The sequence below is a fragment of the Pyrgilauda ruficollis genome, unplaced genomic scaffold (genome assembly GCF_017590135.1).
Source record: "Pyrgilauda ruficollis isolate IOZ18807 unplaced genomic scaffold, ASM1759013v1 scaffold23, whole genome shotgun sequence".
In the NCBI taxonomy this organism is placed as follows: domain Eukaryota; kingdom Metazoa; phylum Chordata; class Aves; order Passeriformes; family Passeridae; genus Pyrgilauda; species Pyrgilauda ruficollis.
The window spans coordinates 9,689,664-9,714,601 of record NW_024522539.1 but is presented as its reverse complement, the minus strand read 5'-3'; the positions used below and the strand labels follow the sequence as shown (position 1 = coordinate 9,714,601).

Genomic DNA, 24,938 nt, shown 5'->3' with positions numbered 1-24,938 from the left:
AAAGAAAAAAAACTTTGCTTAAAAATTTAAATTTTACTATTATTTTAAGTAAGTGGATAAACTAAAACACCTATTGGTAAAAAAATACATGAGTGAAGAAGAAATTCTCACCCAAGATTCAACATCATGCTACTCATAGTACACATTAAGTTTTATGGTGTAAACACTAGGAAAAAAAATCACTTGCTTTGACAACTGCAGAGCAAAATAATTTTCTACGGGACATAACTATTCCTCAGATTGAAGTTAATTTTATCCTATTTAATTATACCCTGTTACCAATTTAAATCCTGCCCTAGAACATTGAGTTTACCACGTTGCCTTGTATGTATGTGATGAACATTTGTGATTTATTAGACTTTTTCATTATTTCTGAGGTGTTGTTAATTACTCTACATAGAGATTTTTCCTTCTTCTGTTACAATGTGTTTGTGTGGCACTGTTGTGTACCATCACCCACTACTCCCTGCTTTAAACTGGAATACTTGCATTTATGGAAAATGTGACCCTTTTTACTACATTTCTGAGACCTGCAAGAGAATTTTTCTGTCAGCTCTGATCTGCTACAGGGATAAAATCTGCTATGGTCAACACTGCATTTATTTTAAAATGATCTGATGATCCCACAATCTTAGGCCACAAAAGGCATTGGCTATACTACGGCAGGAAACAGCAGCTCTGAAGGGATTGCATTCACACGTTTGGGACAGAACAGACTCCATTACCAGCAAGGTCACTGCACTTGGTCCCCACTCCATACACACAGTGTCATTTTGTGTACACTGAATCTGCTCAAAAATACCACAGATTAGGCAAAGAGAGAGAACAATCAGGGTCTGCATCTCTATTCCCACCGAGCTGCGTGGAAAATCTCTATTCTTGAAGTAGCAAAATAAAAACCAAACATATCCCTGAGAAATGCCAAATACCCACCAACATAACAAGACAGGACTGATAACAGTTTGGCATCTTGAAGCTAAAAGTCAGTTAGCAAGACTGCTAAATGTCAGCTCTTTAGTATTTATGGTTCACTATTTCAAGGGAAAAAAAAAAAGAAAAATCAACAGCACACATACCAAGGGGGTCAGACTTAGAATCTCCGTATCTTAGACTTAGAATCTTCACAACTGTGATGAGATCAAGTAATACCTATTTTCTTTTAAAAATACCACAAGTAAAATTCAAGTATAATGAAAGCACATCAAGAAACAAACTGTACAATTTCTGAACTGCACTGTTTATTTTGCTGCTTGAAACCTAAGTGACAGTATGCCACTATAATTATGGGGTTTCTTCTAAACCTTTACTACACTGCAGGTACAGAAATATATGGACACATTTTTGGAGAACTGACATTTTGCAAAATGCAGCAAACATTTCAATTTATACATGAGAAAAGGAAGTGTTCAAAAGGGTATGCATTTCAAGTTATTGCAGGTTATTTCTGTGAGAGAATTTCTGCAGGTAAAACATGTTTAAATTTAACCAACAGTAACGTGTCAGTGTACTTAAAATCATGACAAAAATCTTCTCTCTGGTCATTAATTGCCCCTTGACAAATTACTAGGATGTTGTATGTTTAGGGCAAGATGTCAATACAGCATAAATCCCGTGGCATTTTGGTTTTCTTCTGGAGATTAAAGCTGTTTTTTTCTTGGGATAAATGCAGCAGCAAAACACAAACCAGCTGATCAAAAAAGCACTTCTGCCATAACTCCAATAATTTCAGGGCACACCAACCGACAGTAGTTTTGCCATTCCCAGTTCTTTTAAGGTTTACATCACTGCACTGTTGCCTTAAGTAGGTTTGTAGAAGCTTGGTTTCTGTTAGGCCAGCTTGCTGACTACAGCCTGGTTGAGAGAATTTAGTTGGTTGGTCCATTTATCTAACGCAGTATAACGTGCGCCACCTCTCTTCTGATGGTCCAGTTCTAGGAGCTGGTTGACTTGATCAATTCGGCCATGTATAGTGCTAGGAGTAAATAAATAAAAACTATAAATTGCTAATGGACAATGGAAATAGGAGCTAACAATGAATCAGAGGTAAAATAAGAGGTCTTATACAAGAGAGACACAAAGTCCATTTCAGAATTCAGCACTTTTATAATTACTGTTCTGGGCAGTACTGCCTGTTAAGCTGCCATCAAATGAACTAATTCATTGGGCAATGCATGTGTTATCTGCTTGGCTATGACTCCACACAAAGTCTGAAGCAATATGACATAAACAGTTCTTGAAAGTCAAAGAATCATGAAAAATGGAGATTTATATGAAGAGAAGTCAAACAATACAAGCCCATGTATAGATTATATATTTGTAGTAGTTATAACAAGTTACTCTCCAGGAAAATAGGTTTTACAAATTGTAGTTAAATTTTTCTAGATAAGAGAGCAGACTACCAATCTGTCAGCTTGAAAATGCATTCAAAAATATAGATGGGTGTAAGCAGCAATTACTAATAATAACAACAACTTTCATAATTTCATAATAATTCAGGGAATTTATTATGTAATTAAGAATTAAAATAAGATGATGCTACTCAATCTCCCTGTATAATTTTCTTGGCTCCCATCCTTCAAACATACTTTGCTGCTCAGAAACCAAGCAAATCCAAAGTAAACACCATTACCGTTCACTTCTACAATCAACCACTATTATCACAATGCCCCAAAATACTCTTTTGTTGCTTCTTCTATAGTTTGATTATTTTAAAGTAATCAAAGATCAATAATCAAGAATCAGGTACATACTTATCCAATATGCACTGCACAAGCAAGCTTTCCACATCAGCTACATCTATGTTTAACTCCTGAAACAAAAAGAAAACTCATTATGCTGCTACTATGCTCTGCAACATTAAAACCCTTCAATCTTTATTTTCATATACAGAATTCGGTTTAACATCTGCTTCTTACTGTTCATAAGTATCAATTCAGTAATGATCTATTAAGCAAAAGACCTCCACCCAAAGGACTCATGGCCAAGAATCAAGAGACCAGTCACCTCTCAGAAAAAGCTGAAGAGGCGAAAGCAAAATTTTAGAAGCTCCAGATATGAGTTCCTTTGCTGACTTACTGAAAAAACAAACAGATAAAAAATATCCCAAACCAAATAACAACAAAATAAACCATAAACACAAAAAACCAGGAAATAAAATAAGACAACAATTATCAGAAAAGAATGGATCTGCACCCAAAACCATTTAGAGACATAATTGCATCTTCTGGCTCAAGCAAGTTCTGCAAGTGTTAAGTCTAGCTTAAAAAAAAAGCATACCAAGTTCTAAAGAGAATTTAAGCATAAAAACCAGGCATCCCTAATATTTCATTATGTATTTTGTAATGCTGTGAATTTTTGCAGGCAAAATCACAGACCCACAGGAGATGGAAATAGTCGTTATATTTTTATAATAAAAAACACTGAGTTTTTATTTCATTCTTTGCAGATTAAGCAGTGAAGTCAGGGATTCTATGGCAATACTTGGTTTGTTCTACTGTCACAGTTCTGTAACTCGTACAACACAAACATGTGAAGACAGCTTATGAGCAAAAGGGGTTAAAATTTTAATTTTTACGTCCATTAAATGCATGTTCATAATAACATTTTTTTATTATACAAATTTCACTTTTTATACTTTTCCTAAGAAATGTGATTTTTCTACACCAAGCAGAATATGGTAGTTGAGTATTTTAGAAGTATATCATAGTACATATTATAATAAGCAGTTGGATGACACTTGAAATTTACATTTTTGCACTGCAAAGCTGCCAGCAGTGCATCATTAGTACTTTATGGTTTAAGTGTATTTCAGATGTTCTATTTCTGGAAGCACTATATTTATTTAAAAGCTTTTATTCACAGTTAATCATTTACTTAAACAAATGCAAGGCTACTGACACATACCTTAGAAATAAAAGGAATATGTATTCTTGTGTAAGGCTTAATTAATTTTATAAGCACTTGTGTTCTGATGTTTCGCAAAAGCTCTGTAAGAGAAGAAAATATAAACACTGTAAAAACAACAGTATTGAAATAAAGCTGCAATACCACTCCATACAGAAAGATGCTACCTTCAAAGATCAGGGCCTAATGGTGTAACTACAATAAGGAATTGAAGTCTTATAAAATGGTCTGCGTGGAGAGGCTCATTTTGCTTAGATAAAATAGTGCAGTCATTGTTTTATAAATTTTTACATTATTAAAGACAGTTGGATAAAATGAAAGCATAAATTATAATTATAAATTAACAGAGAAAAAAAACCTAGGTCAATTTTTACCTGTTTAAACAAGAACTGTTTATATAATAATATACCACTGAGCACCAGATTATGTGTCTCAATAAACTATGGAGATTAAAACAACGAGGCAAGGCATGTAAACATAACCATGAACATGCTGTGTATCACTACAGAGTGAACATGGTGAGCCACCAGTAGCATATAAGAAGTGCAACTCAATTCCCTTCAATGCCTTGATGCATCTTCCTGCTCTTGCTCTCCAGCTCTGTCACACCTCCCTCCATGAGCATCCAGCTTCAATCTTACCGAGTCTCCCTCCAAGACCTTGCAGCTCACCAGCAGTCCACATGGAACAGCAGCAGTGGGTTATATTTAGTTTCCCCTGCTGTTTGCCCTGTTCTCTTTTACAAACAAGCATAAGAAAACCAGGTCTCTGGATTTAACTCTTTTGTTTCATGTAATTATCCAGCTAAATGATCTTGCACTGCCACAGTCAGACTCACTCTTGAAAACAGTAGTTAGTTGAAGAACTGAGCACTGTGTTCAAGTGAAGAGACCCTTCAATTCTCAGATGCATGAAAAGTGGATGAGGTAACTTTATTTTGTCACATGAATGGAGCAGAAAGGCATGTGTTAATGTGCTCCCATTCTATTAAGTAGAGGTACTATAACTCCAACTATTGTCTACAAGTTATAAATGAAGAGCATGTATCTTTTCACATATTACTACATATTTATTGGTGCAACCTTCACTACATTGTCTATGTATTTTGTGTAATCTGAAGCAGTAAATTAACTTTATAAACTAGCAAACATGAAACTGGATGAGACTGATACAAACCATCTTTACAGGTGAGGGTTGGTCTCATTTCACTATTCCAAAAACAATACTCAAAATATTCAAGTTTCTTAACACCACCATAGATCTCTTACAATATCCACTCCTCTAGAACTTTCTCCATCAGTTTTGCATGTCTTTGCAGTCATGCCACATGCCTGGACGCAAGTTAGCCCTGACCAACTTCTAAATAACTTGTGAAGGAATAATCCACAAGTAATTACAAGGAACTCTTAGTGCCAAAAAGAAAAATAAACCAAGGTGGGGGAAGGAAAAAAAAGGAGCTTACTAAGTAGTGAAAACAAAAATTATTATAATAGCCTTTAAAATACCTTCAATGTGCTCCCTTATGAAGGGATCGTCCATGATGTTGCTGTGATTTGTTTTCAGAATCTTCTCAAATTCAGTGATGTCATTATTCTGATAGGCACTTCAGAAAAAAAAACAAGGGACTGAATTATTAATTTTAAAAGTAAAACAGACTCATAAGATTATGTTCCACAATTTCTAAAAAAACATGTATTAAGCACTGGTGGAAAATATTTATATTCAGAACCTTCATATGCAAAAACTTGATTTCTAGATGAAATGCAACAGAAATTACCTTTCTCCTGTTTCAATTTTAGCAACATTTACTGACGTTTGGTATGAACATTTAGTTGTTCCACAAGTGCAATCTAGTTTCAAAACTTTTGTACTTTAAGAAGCTATTCTTAAATACCCTGTTTTGAAAAGTATCATTACATGAATTTTGGCTTCATGAAGTCATACTTTATGGAATAAATAAGAGCTAAAAAGAGTCTACTAGGCCGTTGCTGTCTCTACAATGTCCAGCTTAAGCTGAATGCTAAAAATACTGAAAGAAGAAAGAAATGCAGACTTCCAGAATTATTCATCAGTAATTTGGGAATAATATTACTTTTTAGATTTTTGTTTATAGCTTATTTGTGTATATATTCTTTCACGAGTCAATCCTGTCATCTTAGAAAACATTGCAAAAAGAAGGTGCCACCACAGCATCATTTAAAGGTCAAGAGCTACAACCTCTGAAGAAAGGCCTTTTTCTTGAAAAACATTCTTTCAAAACAAAACTTTCAATTTCTGTTTAATACTAACATCAAACATTTTAATAACAACATCTATTTGTCCTTCATATTCTCTACATTCTAAAATTGCTTTGAAACTGGTCAAAAAAGATTAATCTGTTATTAAAATGGCCAAGAAAAAGACCTGTTAAGTTTAAGGCAGAACTTGAGCAGCTCATAAATAGCTACGTGAGTGGCATGGACTGTATCATACAAAACCAGTAAATTTTACTTTATAATAAAAGAAATTTTAATTCAGTATATTTTATTGTTTATTTCACAAGTCTTTTTATCATATGTAAAGCATGCAAGTTCCCACTGTAGAGTATAGGAAGGATTAAAAACATAATTACAGTATTTGAAATTAATTTTATCTTTGCATATTTCTTATCAATACTGCTTTAACTACGATATTAATTTTAAAGAAGGAGTTATACTCAAATGTCAAGATAAAAGATCTAATTTAGAAATATGAATAAAATCAGATTGGGTAAGGCCATCTGGAGTTCCTTCTGCCTCAAATTCACATGAAACTATGACAGTGAATTAGAAAAAAACACCAAGCAATTTATTCAATCACCATGTTAATAATGAGTATCCTCACTTTCAGAAACAATTTGTATGTATACAATGGTAAAGCACAACAGCAGCACAACACAGGATCAGGTGTTTCAAAATGTGAGCAGACATTACTTGTTATGTAGGGAAAAGATGGGAAAAGGAGCATAGCAGGCCAGAGAGGATACAGCAGGTGAGCTCTGAAACCCAGTGTACAAAACCTGCCTCAGTTCACTGACCTAATGACCTTCATACACTAGAAATTCTCAGAGGTGCCTGTGAGGTAGAGGTAATGAGATGCCTAAGAGGTAATGAGGCTTTCTTTTGATTTTCACGTGTATGAAGGATACGGGAGATCACTGAGAGTTAAGTTTCATTTTCCTAACTTAGGAAATCATGACATATCCATGCAGCAAATTATTCTACTGGCTTTGGTATGAGATGTCACTCAAGTCCATTTCTGTAATTTTATGTAATCAGCCACAGCCTGAAAAGACCAGTGGCAGTACAAGATGGGACAACTTTATTTACAGGGAGAAATGAGGGTTTTGTCACACCATAAAGTGGCAAAAGTACACAGCTTCTATACTCCTACACAGTGTGGCATCTATACTATGGTCTCTCATAGTAAGTTTCTAAAGAAAAACAATCCTCGAATATTTGCCCAGTATTTATGAATAACTGTGTTAACAGTGCAGAGAAAAGCCATTTCTAAAAATGTTCCCTTTCATTTCAAGTTTGGACAACATATCTTTTTTCTTTTTATCATTTTGTTCCCTTCTCTAGAAAAATGAAAATCTTACCTTACTAAATTCGTCATTGCTAGAATCTCTGGATCATTTTTGTATGGTTTAGCCTACACAGAACAGAAAGCATAAAATGCAAATTCAGATTTTTTTTTCCATTTCCATCGTTTGGGTAATTTCTCTATATATTCAGAAAAGGGTGAGGGGATGGGGTGGTGGGTGTGCGTGTGAAGGAAAAAGAAAAAATACCTCCTGAGAATCAAATGGATTTATTCCAGACTTCATGAGCATATTTGCTAAGACCAAATATTTTAAGCAAGTGGTTCTTCTGGGGCTCCCTGATTCATCATAATTCTTGAATGCTTCAAAAAAATCAGTATGTGCCTTTTCAAACTCTCCTTCTCTTAAGTGCATTTTGCCTCCACATTCTGAAAAGAAAACACACATGAAAAGGAACACTGTGTGCTTGTTGCTGACTACAATAATTGTACTCAAGTTCCATGCTATTTCTAAATCGATTACTGAAACATTTTCAGAAGTCATTTGGTTCTCTGAAATCACTAGGAAAAAAAAGCATTAGGGCCTTAACATACAGGACTGCCATTTGAATAAACCCATTCCAAAGAAGAAAAAACAAAACCCAACCTACACCATAGAACTTGAAGAACACCAATCCTCATAGCCAATAATTACATCACCATTATGTTAAAATACTGCAAAAACTGAGATAGAATTTATCTCCATTTCAGTGGCAACAGACTTTGTATATTTATGGAATTTTCCCTATCTGTTGAGCAAAACCTCACAGAAAAAATGAGAAATACTTTCTATACCCTTTTATTTCTGAAGCACCCACTGTTGCCTGATTGTCTGTGCAGTATCTACACCAGGGAAAAGAGGAAGGCATAACAGTGTTCTGAGGGAAGATGGTTTTTTTTTCAAGACACACGGCTTGTTTCCACTACAGTTCATTATTGCAGATCATAAATAATATTTTCAAACACATTTTAAAGCCCTTTGGCTCCTGCTGAGTTTTAGCGAGGTGAGATACTAATTTATAAAAGAGGATTGCAGAACAGCAGTCCCTTCTGCCAGCAGTCCTGTCAAGCCTTTGTTTTTATGCCCTGCAGATGCCTTTGCATTCATCTTTTGCTGCCTGCCATGGTGTCAAACAGCAAGTCTTCCTCTTCTCTTTCTATTGCTTCTCTCCTAACAGTTATTTAGCCAACTCTCCTGCCCTTCTGACCAGTGCCTCTGGTACTTGGGCACCAAAACTGCAGAGCTGAAGTCCTGCAAGAAGAAAATGATGAGACTGAATCTACAGAAGCCTCTGTCTTTATAGGTGGAACTGGAAAAAAACACTGGTTATCAGATTTTCATGAACAAATCTCCGCAACAGAAGACAAATGAAAAATTCAAGATGAACTTGCCTCTGATAACTCCCATGATCAGTGGATGAGGAATGGCTGACTTGATGTGCAATGACTGTTCATATAGTGCTTTAAGTTTTTTGTTATTTTTCTGTGCTGTATACATTTGAATTTCCAAAGCATAGATTTCCAATAGTTGAGTACCTTTTTTTAGATCATCTTCCCCATCATCAGTCTAGGACAGATTAAGTAATAAATACTGTGAAATTTTAAGAGAACAGCAATTTCAGTTTTACACTAGTAAAACACTGATAACCAAATACTCTCAGTAGTTTCCTCTCAAAAACAAGAATATTCCTGAAACTCTGAAATTCTGATGTACTCAAAGAACTTACCACAGGCTACATTTTGAAGCCCTTTATTTAAAACATCAGTATTTTCCATTAAATGTTTTTTTCAAAACTTTAATTCTTTTCTGCTTTCCTTAAGCCACACTCTTAGTATAGAAATACGACTGACACAAACGCATATATATATATATATACACATATATATATATATATATAGGTAACACATATGACTCTTCTGCTGCCTCTAACAGAACCATTTCCTAGATATTTGTAACCTATTTCCATACTGAAGGAGGAAAAGTGTCAGAAACAAGCACAGCAGACTGCATGGCTAATTTATTTTTTCCCTTCCAGATGGGAAAATAACAACTGCACTTTCAGTTTTGAATAAAGCTCACGTGGAATCTTTGCTATATTTTAAAATTAATGTCCATGCATTATAGATTATTGATATGTGCTTCTCATCCTTGCACCTGAAGAGAAACCCAATAAGCAGTCAGGAATAATTTTTTAAAAATCATCTTTAGGGAAGGAATTAAAGCACTTAGCATTTTTTGTTCATGTTATCAAACAGATAACTAATAAAATCAGTCATAGTATTTCTTCCCTCTGTACTAAAGCTCAGCAAACTGCCTCAAAGGCCAAGAATAGATACATTTAAAAAAAAAAAGCTTCAGTGTTGTTTACTAAGCCACAGTGATTTAGAATATAAAGGTACCTGGCATGACTGATGCAGCTGACGCAAAATCTTTTGTAACTTTCCATATTCTTCTCGTTCTAAATATAATTTGCCAAGCTGTAATGAAAAGAAAGTTAAAGTGCTGAGGTCTATTAAAATTTCACAATTATAATTTATAAGAATTAGCTGAAGGTGTCAAAGAAAAGCAAAAAATATGAAGTTATATATTTTACCTTTGTGTTTGTCTTAAACCACAATCTATCATTCTTAGCATCTTTCAGAGCTTCAAGTGTTGTTTCATAGAATTCCTGAAGCAAATCCATCTGACATAAAAAATCAGAATTCTATAATTGTAAACAGCAAATTTGTACCTGTTAATAAAGTCAATCTGAACAAACTAAAAGTGCATGCTTGATCTTCAAAATAAGAAAGGTATCTGCATCTACTTAATGTTTGCATTTAAACTGCAAACAGCTTCTAAAATAACCAAACTAACTACATTACCTTTTCTTATATGAAACAGATATAATTAAAAAGTATTCACATTTTAAGATTTGTACCCATCTGTGAAAAATGAAAGCCACCTTATAAAACCCATTTTATATAACCAAGGAACAGAACTCTGATGTTTTGTAACAAACACAGGCAATATTGTTCCCACTTAAAAGAATACAAATAATTTACATATCAAAAAGAAAATATGCTTTACAAAAAAGAGGAATATGGCCAAAGGAAAGATGCCTTCTTCTTTCTGGAGTACCAATGCTGAGTGGAAGAAAGCTCTTGAGTGCATCAAACTATTTCTTTGCATAAAACCAAAAAAACCCCATCTGAAATGGAAATTAAAGTGCTGAGTGTTACAAAGAATGCGTTAGTATTGTTCATGGCCACTGTTCCTTTGGGTAACAAATCTGTGACTAGATATCAAGTTAAGATTTCCAGACTGTCCCTCCAGGTCTGGCTCAACTACAAACCAGAGACAATGACCTGTGCCAAGAAGGGACAGTCTAAGACAATCCTTTAGAGCTTAGGAGTAACCCAGCATTCAACTTCCACTTCTAAGAGTGGCAGGATGTGCTAATGACCAAGGACTCAGCACTAAAGACCAATGATCCCCCATATGAAGGTGCTACTTTCAGGCAGTCAGTGAGGGGAGCTTCCTACTCTTTGTAAAGCTTCTACAACAACACAAAAGGAGCTGGGCTGTGTATCTATGGACATGCACCTCACTAGCACAGTGCACTGGACAGGCAGCTTTGCACACCAACACTTCACTGCAAAGATTCCCCTCTCCCCCCAAAATAAAAAAAACCTCCACATTATTTAATTAAAAATTATATTTGAGAGGGCACTTATATTGTGTAGCTATGCTGAAAAAAAGTTCATATTTATTAACATAGAAATTCCAGGTAAATGTTGCCAATAAAGGACAAGTTTCCACATTATTTAATTAAAAATTATATTTGAGAGGGCACTTATATTGCGTAGCTATGCTGAAAAAAAGTTCCTATTTATTAACATAGAAATTCCAGGTAGTAAATGTTGCCAATAAAGGACAAGTTCATGAAGATTTATCTGTGTTAATAGAATCAACTACATGTGGGAAATATATTTTTACATATGGCAGCTAATGAATACTTAAAATTCCTCTATTAAGATCAAAAAAGCCCAAACCAAACATAAAAAATGTCCACAGTTAAAAATGCAAAACTGAAAACTATGAAGATGAAAGAATTGATGATCCAACCTGCTTGGAAGTAGAGATATAATCAAGAATAGAATTGATGGATTTTTCAGAGTAATTCCTTGTAACTGCACTCCGTATGTAGGTCAATAGCTGTTTATACCTATTCATCATTTCAGGGAAGTTAGTCTAAAAGAAAAACAAAATCACATTATCATTTTTGTTTTAATTGTTGAAACTGAGATACCTTGCAAGTTTACATACAGAAAAAAAAAAGCATGAAGACAATGCAGTAGTGGTTACTATTAAAACTTTCATATCACCACTTTATTCATAACCTGCAGAATCAGAAATAGCTTCAGGACTGCACAGAACATACATTTAAAATATTCATCTCAATAAAGAAAACAGAGCTGGCCAGACAATTCTTTGGAATGGCTGCATACATGGCATATAAATTTTTCACTGTTTTGTCCTGGTGCAGTACACCCAGAGAAACATGACCACTTTCAGTGGTGTGACACCTCAGCACAGCAAGGACTGAGCCTCACACTTCCATGGAATACTACCTAACTATAGTAGTTATTTTTGCATCCATTTTGCCTTTGACTTGCAAACACCACATAATTTCCCTGCCATATCTGTAGTAGCCATTAAAGGCTGCAAAAGGCAAGTTCTGGTAGACTTAGTTGTCATAGCCATAAATTAGAATACTAACTTAAGGTCTCTGGATCAAATACATATTTATGCTATTTACTCCCAAGTGATAGCTGTAATTCCTACCAATTTAAAGTTTATTTTAATCATCTGTTTCAGAGCTTTGAATCCCCATTCTCCCTTTTCGCCTTCGAGCTCCAAAACCTGAAAAAGAAGAATTTTTAAAACAATATTTATAAAAGCTTTATTCAAACTGGAATTGTTTAAAATACACATATCCCACACATGCCCTTCCCCCGTCTCTGCTCCTTACAAAGTAATGTTTGACTCTGCCCTGTTCTTCAATTTTATTCTTTCCTGGTATTATTGAAAAAGTGAGAGCGTATCTCCTCAGTTTTCACAACTTAGCTGACATAGGGAGCCCTTACATGATTGTTGCTGTTGTTGTTGTTGTCTAACAGCAAGCACTTTAATGCCAAACACTAAATTTTAACACCACTCCATAAACACGTACACAAAAATAGTTGTAACACCTCCTGCAAAACTGAGCCAACTAAATTTTGAACAAATTAAGTTAAAAAGCTCTCCTGAACTACTACAGTTCCTCCACAAAGGAGAAACGCTTCTAGGTTTTAATGCAACATAGTTAAGGAAATGTTTTGTAAGTAAAAACTTTAGAAAGTTTTTTTTTTAAAGTCATGTATATACTTTTGTTATACACTATAAATGAGCAAAGAGATGCAAAAATTATTTTTTCTTTAAAAAGTTGCATCTAACATACTGTTTCCTCGAAACAGTGTGCAAACATTGAATATTTAAAACTGAGATGAAGAATATAAACTGTTAGTTAGTAGTTATACATTTAAAGCTTTGGAGTCAGATAGCAAAGCAAATATAATGTTATATAAGACACTGGGGGAAACACCATTTCATTTAAAAAACCCAGATGGATCTGGTTTCTATTGTTGATGCATGAAAACACATTTAGAACTGTTTAATTAACTTAGTAAATCCTGAAGATTAAAAAGTCAGATCTGTGATAAGACTATACCATGTCCTATTTATTATCCCTAAGAATGATCCTGAAAGGCAGTTAGCCAGGAGTTTAAGATACTCAATAATAAACTCAGCACATTAGTAATTTAAAAGATAAATCCTACTCTTAAGATTTCAGAAAATAACTCAAATGGTACCAAATATTCTAAAATGTGAATTAATATAAAAAAGAAGAGATAGAATATAAAGACAGACAACCTTCTGAAAACTGCTTAATGCTGCTTTGGGGTCATCTTCCTTCAAAGCTTTGGAATTGTAGTATTGATTTTCCAGATCCACATTTGGTTCAGAATTGCTGTCCTCAGAATATTCCTACATTTTAAGAAAAAAATAATAATAAGAGAAAAAAAAAGTTCAGAACATCTAATAATCTGCTGAAAAATAGTAAAACGTATCAGTCCAACTGGCAGGGACTGCTTGTGTATCAACAGGCAGTGTTTGGTTTTAGAGCACATAACAGTATAGGCCCACGTAACGATCTTCCCCCTCTCCCATTCCTAGGCCAGACTCACCATCCACCAACATTTGCCTGTCAGCAGGTTTCTTTCTGGATTAATGAACTCATAGCTCCACCAACTTCACCTTTATGACAAGTACAGATTGTATTACTGAAATTCTGCCAAAGCTGGAGTTTAAGCACAGAGGCCCAAGAGCACATGTCATTTCTGGGAGGGAGAGAACATGCTGCCCACTGGTCCTCCTGAAGGCACTCGATGATCCGGCCTTTGCTAGCCGCAGAAAAGGCTCTGGCTGAGCTGCCACACAAGTAATGATTCAGCTACTGAGGGTATCAAATGCTTCCATGAATCCCTCTATAATCTGCCTTTCTATGCCATAGCGATTCATCCTTGTCTAAGGAAATTTAAAAAAAGAATAATGACAATAACACCAGCTGCTTCTGCCCTGGGAAGCAGGAGATGATTATGAAAATGCTAAAAACGCTGCCAAAGATGTTGGGTGCAGCATAGGCACAATAATTTAATCAAATAATTATCCATCATGTACACTAGAGCTAAAGAAACTGAAGTATTTACTTCTAACAATTGCTACTTAATTTTTTTAAAGAAGTACTGTGAGACTACTTCTGATGAAAAATCCCTGTATATTTTATCTTCTTTTGCTAAAGGACAATGCTGCATGTCCAAATTACAAAACACTAATAAAGCTCAAATAATAATTTCATTTGATGTTTACATGATTCAAAACGACTTCACACCTCTGCATTTTCAAGCTAACTTCTCTGAACAGGATTTTGGCTATTATAAGGAGATGAACTGTTCTAACAGAATCTGTTTAAATCTCAAAGTTACTGCTGTCAGAGTAACTTTCCCTTGCACCAACATGAGGAATGCATAATCGGGTCCCCTCCTTTAGGGTGGATTTTACTCTTGCCGTATTTCATCAGGCACATTTATTCTTTTGTTCATTTGTATATTCCTACTATTAATGGACTCCTCCAAAACCATAGGAAGGAGCAAAAAAAAAAGATGAGACAAAAGAAAGGTTTTAAGTTAGCCTCTCCTCCCTGCACTGCAAGCAGTCTCTCAAAGTTTAAGTTTGCTGAAGTTCTAAAGCAAAAATTAATTATGGGAGCCCACAGTCAAACCAAGTTTCAATAAACATGGTACTTGAGACATTTGTCCTTCTACCTTTTAATGTTTCTATTTGTAACATGTAGGCAAGCTGCCCAAGTATGTATTTATTTTCACCCAACAAAGTACTATCATTAGTGAGAATGAATGGACTGAAAAGTCTTGTGAATTCCACAAACCTGTTTTCTGAATTCCCACAGAACTATAAAAATGTGATACTGAAAACAGCAAAGAAAACAGGAAGCAAGTGTCTTATTTCATTGGGCAGGCTCTCATTTTGGTTGGCTTGTTTTTGTAAACTCCTTATCCTATTGATCCAACTCCAATGAGCAGCTATGGGTACACACACCCGATGTCAACAGCTGTATCAGGCACCTTATATATACAGACTGCCAAAAAATACACAACACAGCATTTAAGATACGTGTAATCAGCTGATGTCTTGTTTATGCTTAACTTGGACAATGGGGAATATTTTTGGCAGAAGTGCCTATTTGCAAAGATAAAAGGAAAGCAAACTAAATTAATTCCTTTTAGGAGACAACGTGCTCCAGTAGCCTCAAGCCAGAAACATCTGAACTTTCATCTTAGCTCTGGCAATGATTCTGGATGTGGATTCATGTAGGAAGCTCTTTTTCAGATAATTTTTCTCAATGCTACTTAAATATCCCATAAAGATCATTTCATAATATTAATACATAATAAAGAAGTGTTAAGTCTATTGATATTTCTTCCCCCAATGGAAATGCATTGAAATGCACCAAAGGTACTGGTTTATGCTTTTATGGCTATATTTTTTCTTCAATTGATGCCTATTTGTCTCACATCAGACTTAGGATGGACTCAAAGCTGTAATGGAGATAAGGCTTTCCTACTTCCATAAAATGTAAGGTGGTTTATTTTAAAAAAGACATATTTAGACTTAATGGCTGTGAAAACTTTAAAACCTCAAACTAAGTACGGCTGATGCCATTAATCTTTAGACAATGTTAAAAAAACCCTAAAATCAGCCATGTAGATACTGAATCTTATTTCAAGCACTGATGCTAATTATGCCAGTGCTGATATTCAGAAGGACAAGCACTCTGTCTTCTTTTGATGCAGAGATGGCTTAGTGCAGCAGGATACAAATGCAAGAACATTAAGCTTCTGCCAAAAGCAAAAAAGGAGGAAAGTATAAAGCTGTGTCCTCAAAGTTCCAATTAAGAAAAAGATGAATTTCCTTCTCAGTTCTGAAAACAGAAAAGTCTTTTAACAATAAAATCACATTGCAAGAGCCTAGCCTTTCCTCACCCTCATTTTCAGCACCCCTGGTTCCTGCCTGAACAACTTCCCCAGCTCAAACCTTCTAGGTAAGAAGTTTGCTGCAAATTAGGTAGAAATATATGGTTTACAAATGGGATTTCTACATAACTCTAAAATAATTTCCACTACAGCATCCAGACCTAACAATTTACATAGTGATGAACATCCTTAATTAGAACTTTGAGATATAAAAGCAGCTGGATGATATAATTTATCTCTAGCTGATGTAAAAAAGTAAAGGCCTAGGAATTTTTAAAACTAAGGTTCTGTTAATATTTTTCAAATGGACATCAACATTATAAGTACAAATGAAAAAAAAGAGCAGTCTGAGTACACAGAACTGCTCTTTGAAACCCACTGAATTCTTCCTTCCTCTGAGGATCATCAAAACAAACAATTGGGGATTTTATCATCACTCAAGAAATTAGAAAGCCCTGGTAAAAGCTTGAAGAAATGCAGTTAAATAAGTTAGGATATTATTTAAGCACTGCTATGTTGAAAATCTGAATGTTCTAAATGTAATCAGTTATATTCAATCCTAAGCCATCCCACTGCTTTTTGGAGGAAGAGAAATTACTACACTGGCTCAATTGCAACAGAGATAAAACCTCTGATGGCGTTTACTCTTCCTGGAACATTGTTCTTTCAAATAGTTTTAATAAAAGTTAAATTAGTATCAAGAAACCAATTTATTTAAGAAGTCTTTATTATGCTACATATTAAGTTTTCATAGAATTTTATCTAGTAAACAGCTTTAAAACATTGAGCCTCAGTTTCTAAAATGAGCACACAGAGAAGTCAGTTCACCCGAGTCAGCTTTAGTCATCCTTTTTAGTGCACGGATCCATCTGCAGTCTGTCCAGCAGCAAAGGCACGTTAAGAGCACCCAGCACCCCCAGCTCCTCCCCACCCACGGCTGCTCCTAGCCTGCCCTTTCCCACCCCTGCAGCAGGCCAGGGCTTGGGCTGTCCGGCTCCTTGCTGGTTTCTGAGAGCTGTGGCAGGAGCCTTGTCAATGTGGCCTCCAGAGATTACATGTCCTGAAGCACGGCCCCTGTGCTCAGGGCCAGAATAAGGGACGGGGACGGAGACCTTAGCAGTGTATCAGTGACATTTAAATGTAGATGTGTGGCGTTCTATCTATTAGAGCAGTACACAGACCTGCTAAAGTTCTACATGAACAAAAACAAAGATACAAGTACTTTGTGAAAACTACTGTTATTACCAATTTTCTGGTCTCCTCTCTTGCCTAAAGCACTTCCCTAATTTCTACACCAAAACTGGAGTGATTACCTAAACTTGTGCTCCTCTGTTTATCATTCACCACCACAACAGGAACTGAATTCCTACTTCGCAAACCTTTTTTTAAAAAAAGGAGTACGGGGAAAGCAGCTATATAGGGGCAACTTTCCAGAAAAAAAGACAATATAAAGAGTTCTATTTCTGTAAAAAATTATCTTTCAAGGACACTGCTGAAATACTTATTACTGTCAATTGTCAATTGCTGGTGATTTTACCAAATTTCTTCCATTTGGCTGACTCAAACAATTAATCTTTTTATGAAGTGCAATTGTTTCTGAGAAGAAGTCTGGTACAAATTTGATTTTGCTTCAGCTAACTCTGTTTCATAACCATGGCATTAGGAGGTCTACTGAGCACAACTTTCTTTGCATTTGCTCTTCCTCACCTGCAGGCACCAGGAAAAGCAGCAACTACCAGGTTCTATGGGCATTTGCCAGTTGCTATCCAGGCACATGAATATAAAGAAAGCAATCAGACTGGAATGCAAAAGAGCAAAGAGGAAAAAAACAGAGGCAAATCCTGAGAGTAAAAACCAGAGTGCGACTTTTGTAAGAAGCCTGCAGCCGCTCAGCCATGCACTGGGAGTCCTGGTTTCTTTTACTTCACATTCCAGGTCTCTCTTCTGCTGCTACTCCCTAACTCTGCAAGTCATCCAGTGCCTGCTGGCTCACACCAGGGCTGACACCAGGAATAGAAATCTGTGAAACCAGCGATTTGCAATGGCGTCACAAGAGTTCCATGAAAGACAGCGCTCTGCCTTTGTTTTATTTTTTTTTTTTCAGTTGGAAGATGCACAGAAATGAGACAGGAGACTGCAGAAAGGAAAACCTGGTATTACGACACGTAAAGAGTACAGCAAAAAAGTGCCTTTTCTTTCTACCTCTGTTGTGCAGCCCTCCTGTAGTTATGTGCATCCTTTTCTGAAAGTCCAGTTTTCAGCATAACTTAGATCTAATTTATGTCTGTTTAACACCCAACTGCATATCAGATCCTGGAGAGCACCGTTCTAAACACAGCCCTAAATAACTGTCAAAAGAAGCCAATAAAAACCAGAACTTAGCAACACTTGTCAATGTTTAGATAGAAAGAATTTACTGACTAATTATTCTCAGGCTTTTTGCCTAAATACTTCCTTCTGAGACATTATGGCAATGAGCAAAATAAGCCTCAAATATATTAATTCTGTGTTTGAAGACGAGTCTGAAGAGAATGCATAAAAAATATCACAACACATGCTGAATCCATATAAAATATGAAACAATAACTAGAGAACTGTACATTCTGTGTCCTCTGTGAAGTACACTTTTTTTTAAAATCATGTAATACTGTAATTAAACTTCACTAAGAAACAGAAGAGGGCCAAGTGGATATGCTTGATTTGGTACTTCCCTTGATCTAAGTACTTGTTTTTGCAGCATTACCACGTTCTTGTTTGCAACATATATAATATGTTGCAAACAACATGTATAATATGTTTGCAACATAACATAATATATTTCATATTATCATCATTCCATAGAATGATGATAATATGAAATATGAGCAATTGGGAAGAGGGGACAACATCCACATGAAATTTCAACTGTATCTACTAAAATCCAGCAATAAAAGACAGAATAATGTCTCTGTCTACTGATGAGATTGCTTATCAAGTTTGGTAGCAAACAAAAATTCCTTTTGCAATGGACTGTATTTCACTCGGTTGGAAAGAAAGACAGAGCCAACTCATGTAGTTTGAAATGAGCAGTAAGGCTGGCCATGTCCTGATATCATCACATTCTGAAACGGGAAATCCTCAGAAATCTGAAGGGATGCTCCCCGTATTTGAGTCATGCCAGTCCTCATGAACCTGCAGCCATCTCACCAGGGTGCAAACTGATGGCTGTTCACTGGAATTGTTACAGATCTTCCACAAGTCACTGGAACAATACAACTTCGGAAGGTAGAAAGACAAGGTGCTTGGCAAATATATTTGTCCCACCTTTCCTCAGATTAATTTTCAAGTTGAATTTCAGAACACAGTAAGATGACTCACTAAGAACACCGTAGATCCCTTATTTATTTAAAACAAAACAAGTAAACCAGTAGATGTACTACAACAACTGTCAATGTGTTGTCATTGTGCCTGGAAGAATCAATTTCTGGAGGAAGACTGAGTTGAGCCTCCAAGTCAATTCTAAATATAGTCCTTTGTCCCAGACTGAAAACAAAAATGGAATTTACAATGGTCCTTCCCTCTTCGTCCTTCTCCACCCTCAAGCTGGATCTAGTAAAAATAACTTGTACTGATATCATGTGAGGCACCTAGCAGCACCAAACTAGAAATTAAAATTGAGTGGCTTTCATAATGACCAGTAAACATTATTCTGTTCATTGAAGCATAAAGTGGAATAATTCACGTTATAATCAAAGCTGTCACAGCACATTACTAGCAAATTGTGAATCTAGATTCATCCACCCACAAATATAAATGGAATTTCTTCCTTATACCAAGACGCCAGTGAATAAACTCCATTTCTGTAGGAGTGGTTGAGGTCATTTAGATGTAAAACTTTGACTTTTTACCTACTGAAAAACTAAACAGAAACAATCCACTACAACCTGGGTAGTCTTCAATTGTTTAACATGTAGTAATTACTCTAATTATATAAAATTCCGTGATGAAGCTGGGAAAGAGCTGAGACTTTGGAATATCTGTTCACATTTCAGTTCAAGTGTGAAACATTTGCATAGTTAAGGAAATTTAACTGACTGGCTCTACATAATCAGCAGGTCAAGTGCACATTAAAGAGGAACAGCCATTATCATGTCTAATAAAAGCTGACAAAATTAATTTTTTGGGGAGTCTTTACTGCTGTTGTTATGATTGCAGCTATCCTGGGAGACCTGAACCTAGTTTCACCATATTTTGACAAAATAGCTGCTTCTTTCATTGACTGTTTCTATAATCACTGCCTTTCCTCTGGTTCTTGAAAAGAGTATTCACAGCACTCACATGTGCTCTTTTACTTTCAATTCTGCACTGATATGAGTATTATGTCTTGCACTCATTCTTTTGTTGCAAAGCCTCTTGCAGCAGCCGTGACGTTCAACTTGAGAATCACGCATCCCCTCACAGTCTTCTCTTAATTTCACGAGCTATCAACATGAAAGGAAGAAATCAGGCCCTGTCTTCAGGGCCCTTAAATTTTTTTTTCTGAAACAGTTCTGTGGAACACTACCATTACAGTCTCAAGCATTTTTGAAAACAACAGCCAATCATGGTTTGTTAGTCCCAGAGTGCTGAAACATTTTTACACTTCAATTTTTGGGTTTTTTCCCCATCAATTATGAGCTGAAATTAAATTTTAAAAATCTGAAGCTTGGGTACTCATTGATGCTTTACGTGGGTGTTACACACTGAAAAGAAAAAAACTAATGTGCTCCTAATTATTACAATCAGTATTTTAAAATTTTTGAAAGGTCTGAGCTAGGGGTAATTAATGAGAATGAAAATGTTCCAGTAAAAGTAACTCCAGTCAGAAGTGGAAATGTGCCACAAGCAAGGTGTTTCAGGAAGGTTTTTCCAATGAGAAATAAAGTACTTCAGAAGAAACAAACACAGGAAAAAGCACTAGACCAATTATTCTTGGAGAAAACTGACATAAAGCAGTGCAAGTTTGAACTGCACTTTTATTCTTATCTGTATAGCTTGAAAAATGCAATTCCAGTGGTTTCTCTACATGCCCAGTTCTCATGTTATGGAATGATATGGAACATGAATTCTGCTGTCTTTAATATTCCTGATTGTATCACATGGAAAAAAAAAACAACAAAGAATTTTAAACCAGGACACAAATTTCAGTGTTAATAAAAATGAATGGAAATCAATTTTGGAACAAAATGTTTTTAATGGTTTCTGTGTATTTCCTTCAGTAACCCCCTGTCTCTACAGTATGGGAATTCATTCACAGACTGAAAGGGGAACACAAACAGTTTTTGGAATAGTGACACAAGCAACTCATAAGGTTTTGATGACGATGCCTGTCAAACAAGCACTCCTTAATGAATGGAAAAAACCCTCAAAACCAAAAGCAGATGCTTTTATTCTGTATCTAATGTCATCCAACCATTCTAAGCAGTTCCAAACAAAAACTGCCCAGAAACTATTCCAAATAAAATTAGGTAAACATTTTAAGTTAATTCCTAAGTGGCACTGACTATCAAATAATGTGACAGAAAGCAAGTCTTCCAGAAGCAAGTGTCTGGAGTTTTTCAGTGAAACTGCAATACTGCTAACACAGGTTTAGCTGAAATGAATTAAATAGACTCTCAAGCGTCTACCATACATAGCTTTAAAAAAAAAAAAAAAAAGTGTCTAGTTCTAAAAACCCAATCAAAGTTCAGAAAACAAAAACAAACAAACAACAACAACAAAAAAAACCCCCACCAAAAAAAACCAAAACAAAAACTAAACAAGCAAACCTCAAGCTCCAATAATGTATGGGCAATATAATTATAATTAATCAGACAAGCAGCAATTTTTTAACTTTAAAAGCTTAGAACAAAACTTGATGTTAACTTTTAACTAAATGTAACATGAAAACCCCCAAACCTTACAATTAAAAACAAAAAGGAAGCGGTAGAAAGGTTACAAAGACTATAAAGACAAAAAGTTAGAAACAAGTGCACCCTTCGGCGCGTTGGATCAGAAACCGGCCGTGAGGCCATTTCTCCTCACTCCCCTTTCTCTTCCCCCTACTTTTGCCTCAGTTTGTTGCTCACACAAGCACACGAACGGTATCTGCCCCCAAGGGCCTCTCGCAGTCGCGGGTGCGGAGAAAGGCGGGCAACTTTATCGCTTCGCTTCGTGCCCGACACTTGTGCCGGGGCAGGAGCGGGGGGGAGGCAGCGCGGCGGAGCCCTCCCTCAGCGTGAGCCCTGCGGGGCACACAGGGGCCAGCCCGGCGCCGGGGCACCAGCCCGGGCCTATCCACCTGCCCGCCCGGAGCTGGCCTGCTCCTCCGCGGAGAGGCGGCCGAGCGGCTGCTCCGACAGCAGCACCCGCCCCTCGCAGCCCCTGCCCGCATCCTCCTCCCCGGGAGGGAAACTCATCCTGGACGTCCGTGCTCCCTGCCGGGGCAGCACCCGGTGGGGCGGCCGCTGCGGCGGGTGCGCCACACCAGCAGCGGCCCGCAGCGCCGGCGGCACCCCCGGCTGTACCGCTGAGCCCCCGCGCCGCCCCGCGCCCTACCAGATCGTAGTCCTCCTCATCATCGCACATGAAATCATCCTCCATGTCAGACATCTTGGCCGGAGGACGGGCGGGGGGCGGCGGCGGGGACGGCCCCTTCTCCCACAAGCCCGCGCGGCGCTGCCCAATGTGGCTCCGCTCCGCCCGGAACCCGCTGCCGCCCGCGCCTCTCCCGCCCCCGGCCCGGGGCGCTCGGAGCCCAATCCGCGTCGCCTCGTCGCCGGCTCCCTCCCTCTGGTAGCGACCGGCCCTTGGCAACGGCGGCCGGGCGGGGCCTGGGCACTGCGCGCCGGAACCTCCGGGGCCGGGCGCTGCCGCCGCCCGGAGTGCGCCGTGCTGGCGCCGGGGCCGCTGCCGTGGGTCCGGCGTGGGCGCTGCCAGCCCGGATCCCCCACGGAGGCTGCGAGTCTGGTGACTGGCACTTCTCTGGGAAGGTCGCGGGAAGTGATCCTGCCCCTCTGCTCAGCCCCGATGAGGCCGCATTTGGAGTACTGTGTCTAGTTATGACTTTTACAGTAGAAAAGAGATGTGGAACTCCTAGAGTAGGTCCAGCAGAGAGCTAGTAAGTTGGCCAAGAGTCTGGACATACCTGTCATGAGGAAAGGCTAAGGGAGCTGGGCCTGTTCAGCCTCAAGAAGAGGCAACTGAGAGGGGCTCCTGTGTAAAATGTGGGTGTCAAGAGGAGGGAACTGGGCTGTTCTTTGTGGTGCCATCCAGTAGAACAAGGAACAATGGGTGGAAACTGATGCCCAGAAAGGCCAACCTGAGCATGAGGAAGAACTTTACTGTGCAAGTGACCATGTACTGGAACAGATTGCCCAGAGAGGTTGTGGAGGCTCCCTGACTGCAGATGTTCCAGAACCATCTGAACACAATCCTGGTGCATGTGCTCTGGGATGACCCTGCCTGAGGAGGACTCACGGTGGTCCCTTCCACCCTGACACATTCTGTGAAAGCTCGGCCTGTTTCTGTGACCAGCATCAGTGTTCAGTTCCATGCTGCTTTACTCAGTGCCGCTGAACCTGGGCTGCATTCCCCATAAATAAATACTACCAGAGAAGCAGTTTTAAAGGCCTGAACTCTTTAAATCCACAGGCCTTGTATAGTGTTAGCAATGATTTTATAACGATTTTTACATGCTAATTTCTGCTTCTGCCCTCAACTGAGTGAGGCAAACCCCCCAACAGTCCAGCTCTGCCTTCCCATCTCCACAAGGCCTGGGCCTCTCACAGATGCCCAGATGCATCTGCAATATTTACTAGGTCTCCAGATTTTCCTGTTATTGGTCATTTTATACTGTTATGGTTTCTGACAGTGGGGTTTTGGTTTGGTTTTTTTTTCCCCTATAGCTACTGACAAGTCTTTTAAAAGCCGTGTTTGTATTCTGCAACTGTACTAAGGGGGAAATAAATATTTTATCTCAGAAAATCCACAATGAGATTTGTTACTGTGCTTCCTTCAGACTGAGCACTTAAAGCTCCCTGAATGGGATGAAGAACAGTAAGACAGATACCGAAATGGACAAAGATATACACCAAAACACTGAGTGAACAGCCTACGATCACTTTTGAAATGCTCAGCTCCTCGGCTGAGGACTTTTGAAATGCTCAGCTCCTTGCAAGTGTCTGTACCCATTAATCCGAGGGTAACAGGAGCCACGAGGCTGCCTGTTGGGAGGGGAGCTGGAGGAACTATACACCACAAAAAACACGGGGACAGAGACACCCACCCCTCCACGCCATGAGGGATGCGACTGTCAATTTATTATTTTCATTGCACGTGCATTTTGCAGGAGCATCGGCAGGAATACCGGAAAACCCCAAACATTTCTTTCCCACGTCGCAGCAGCTTCCCCGTCCCACCTGGGCTGCGGCGGGCACGGGGCCGAGGGCAGAGCGGCTCCCCGGCCGAGCGGGCCGCGGCTGCCCAGGGCCGAGCACCGCCGGCGGGGCGGGACGGGGCCGGGCCGCCGGCGCTGCCGCCCGGAAGGACGCGGCGTTCGCCTGCCCCGTGACCGCGGCCCCGCCGGAGCCGCCTCACCCGGGCCCGCGGTGGAGCCGCCATGGCGGGGGACAGCCCTAGCGCCCTCCCGGTGCAGCTGGTGGAGCAGCCCAGGTGGGTGGGTCGTTCCCCGACCCCGCCGCCGCTTATCCCGGGGCGGGTGGGCGGTCTGTGGGCGGCCGGGGGAGGTGGGAGGATGGGTGGGAAAGCCCGTCCTCATGCTCCGGGCTGAGGTGCGAGGAGGT

The 24,938-nt window shown here is 38.4% G+C and overlaps 2 protein-coding genes across 5 annotated transcripts in view; one reads left to right on the top strand and one right to left on the bottom strand.

Annotated features, from left to right (window-relative positions):
- Positions 1 to 1,216: 1,216 nt before the first annotated feature.
- On the bottom strand, positions 1,217 to 22,913 carry COPS2 (COP9 signalosome subunit 2). 2 transcript variants are annotated; one of them, XM_041469047.1, is made up of 13 exons: positions 22,693 to 22,913; positions 13,460 to 13,573; positions 12,332 to 12,409; positions 11,612 to 11,737; positions 10,098 to 10,208; positions 9,904 to 9,981; positions 8,896 to 9,070; positions 7,715 to 7,893; positions 7,523 to 7,575; positions 5,409 to 5,506; positions 3,904 to 3,986; positions 2,751 to 2,809; positions 1,217 to 1,972 (listed from the first exon to the last, which is right to left on the bottom strand). In XM_041469047.1, the coding sequence occupies exons 1-13, from the start codon at positions 22,744 to 22,746 to the stop codon at positions 1,828 to 1,830; spliced, it is 1,353 nt and encodes a 450-aa protein (XP_041324981.1). In that variant the 5' UTR covers positions 22,747 to 22,913; the 3' UTR covers positions 1,217 to 1,827. The 2 variants fall into 2 exon arrangements, with proteins under 2 accessions (XP_041324981.1, XP_041324982.1); XM_041469048.1 differs by having other exon boundaries at positions 10,098 to 10,187; positions 22,693 to 22,911.
- Positions 22,914 to 24,686: 1,773 nt separating this feature from the next.
- The window catches only part of GALK2 (galactokinase 2), a 46,727-nt gene continuing 46,475 nt past the window's right edge, over positions 24,687 to 24,938 (top strand). For all 3 annotated transcript variants that reach the window (XM_041469267.1, XM_041469266.1, XM_041469265.1), the window contains exon 1: positions 24,687 to 24,807. In XM_041469267.1, the coding sequence (XP_041325201.1) occupies positions 24,755 to 24,807 (53 nt within the window). In that variant the 5' untranslated portion in view covers positions 24,687 to 24,754. The remainder of the gene's footprint in view (positions 24,808 to 24,938) is intronic.

Coding starts and splice junctions, on each gene's coding strand:
- COPS2 (XM_041469047.1), bottom strand. CDS start 22,746: ATGTCTGACATGGAGGATGATTTCATGTGCGATGATGAGGAGGACTAC. Junction 9,982..10,097: donor GGTTTAAGACAAACACAAAG/GTAAAATATATA, acceptor TTTTCATTACAG/CTTGGCAAATTATATTTAGA. Junction 1,973..2,750: donor GTGCAGTGCATATTGGATAA/GTATGTACCTGA, acceptor ATTTACTCCTAG/CACTATACATGGCCGAATTG.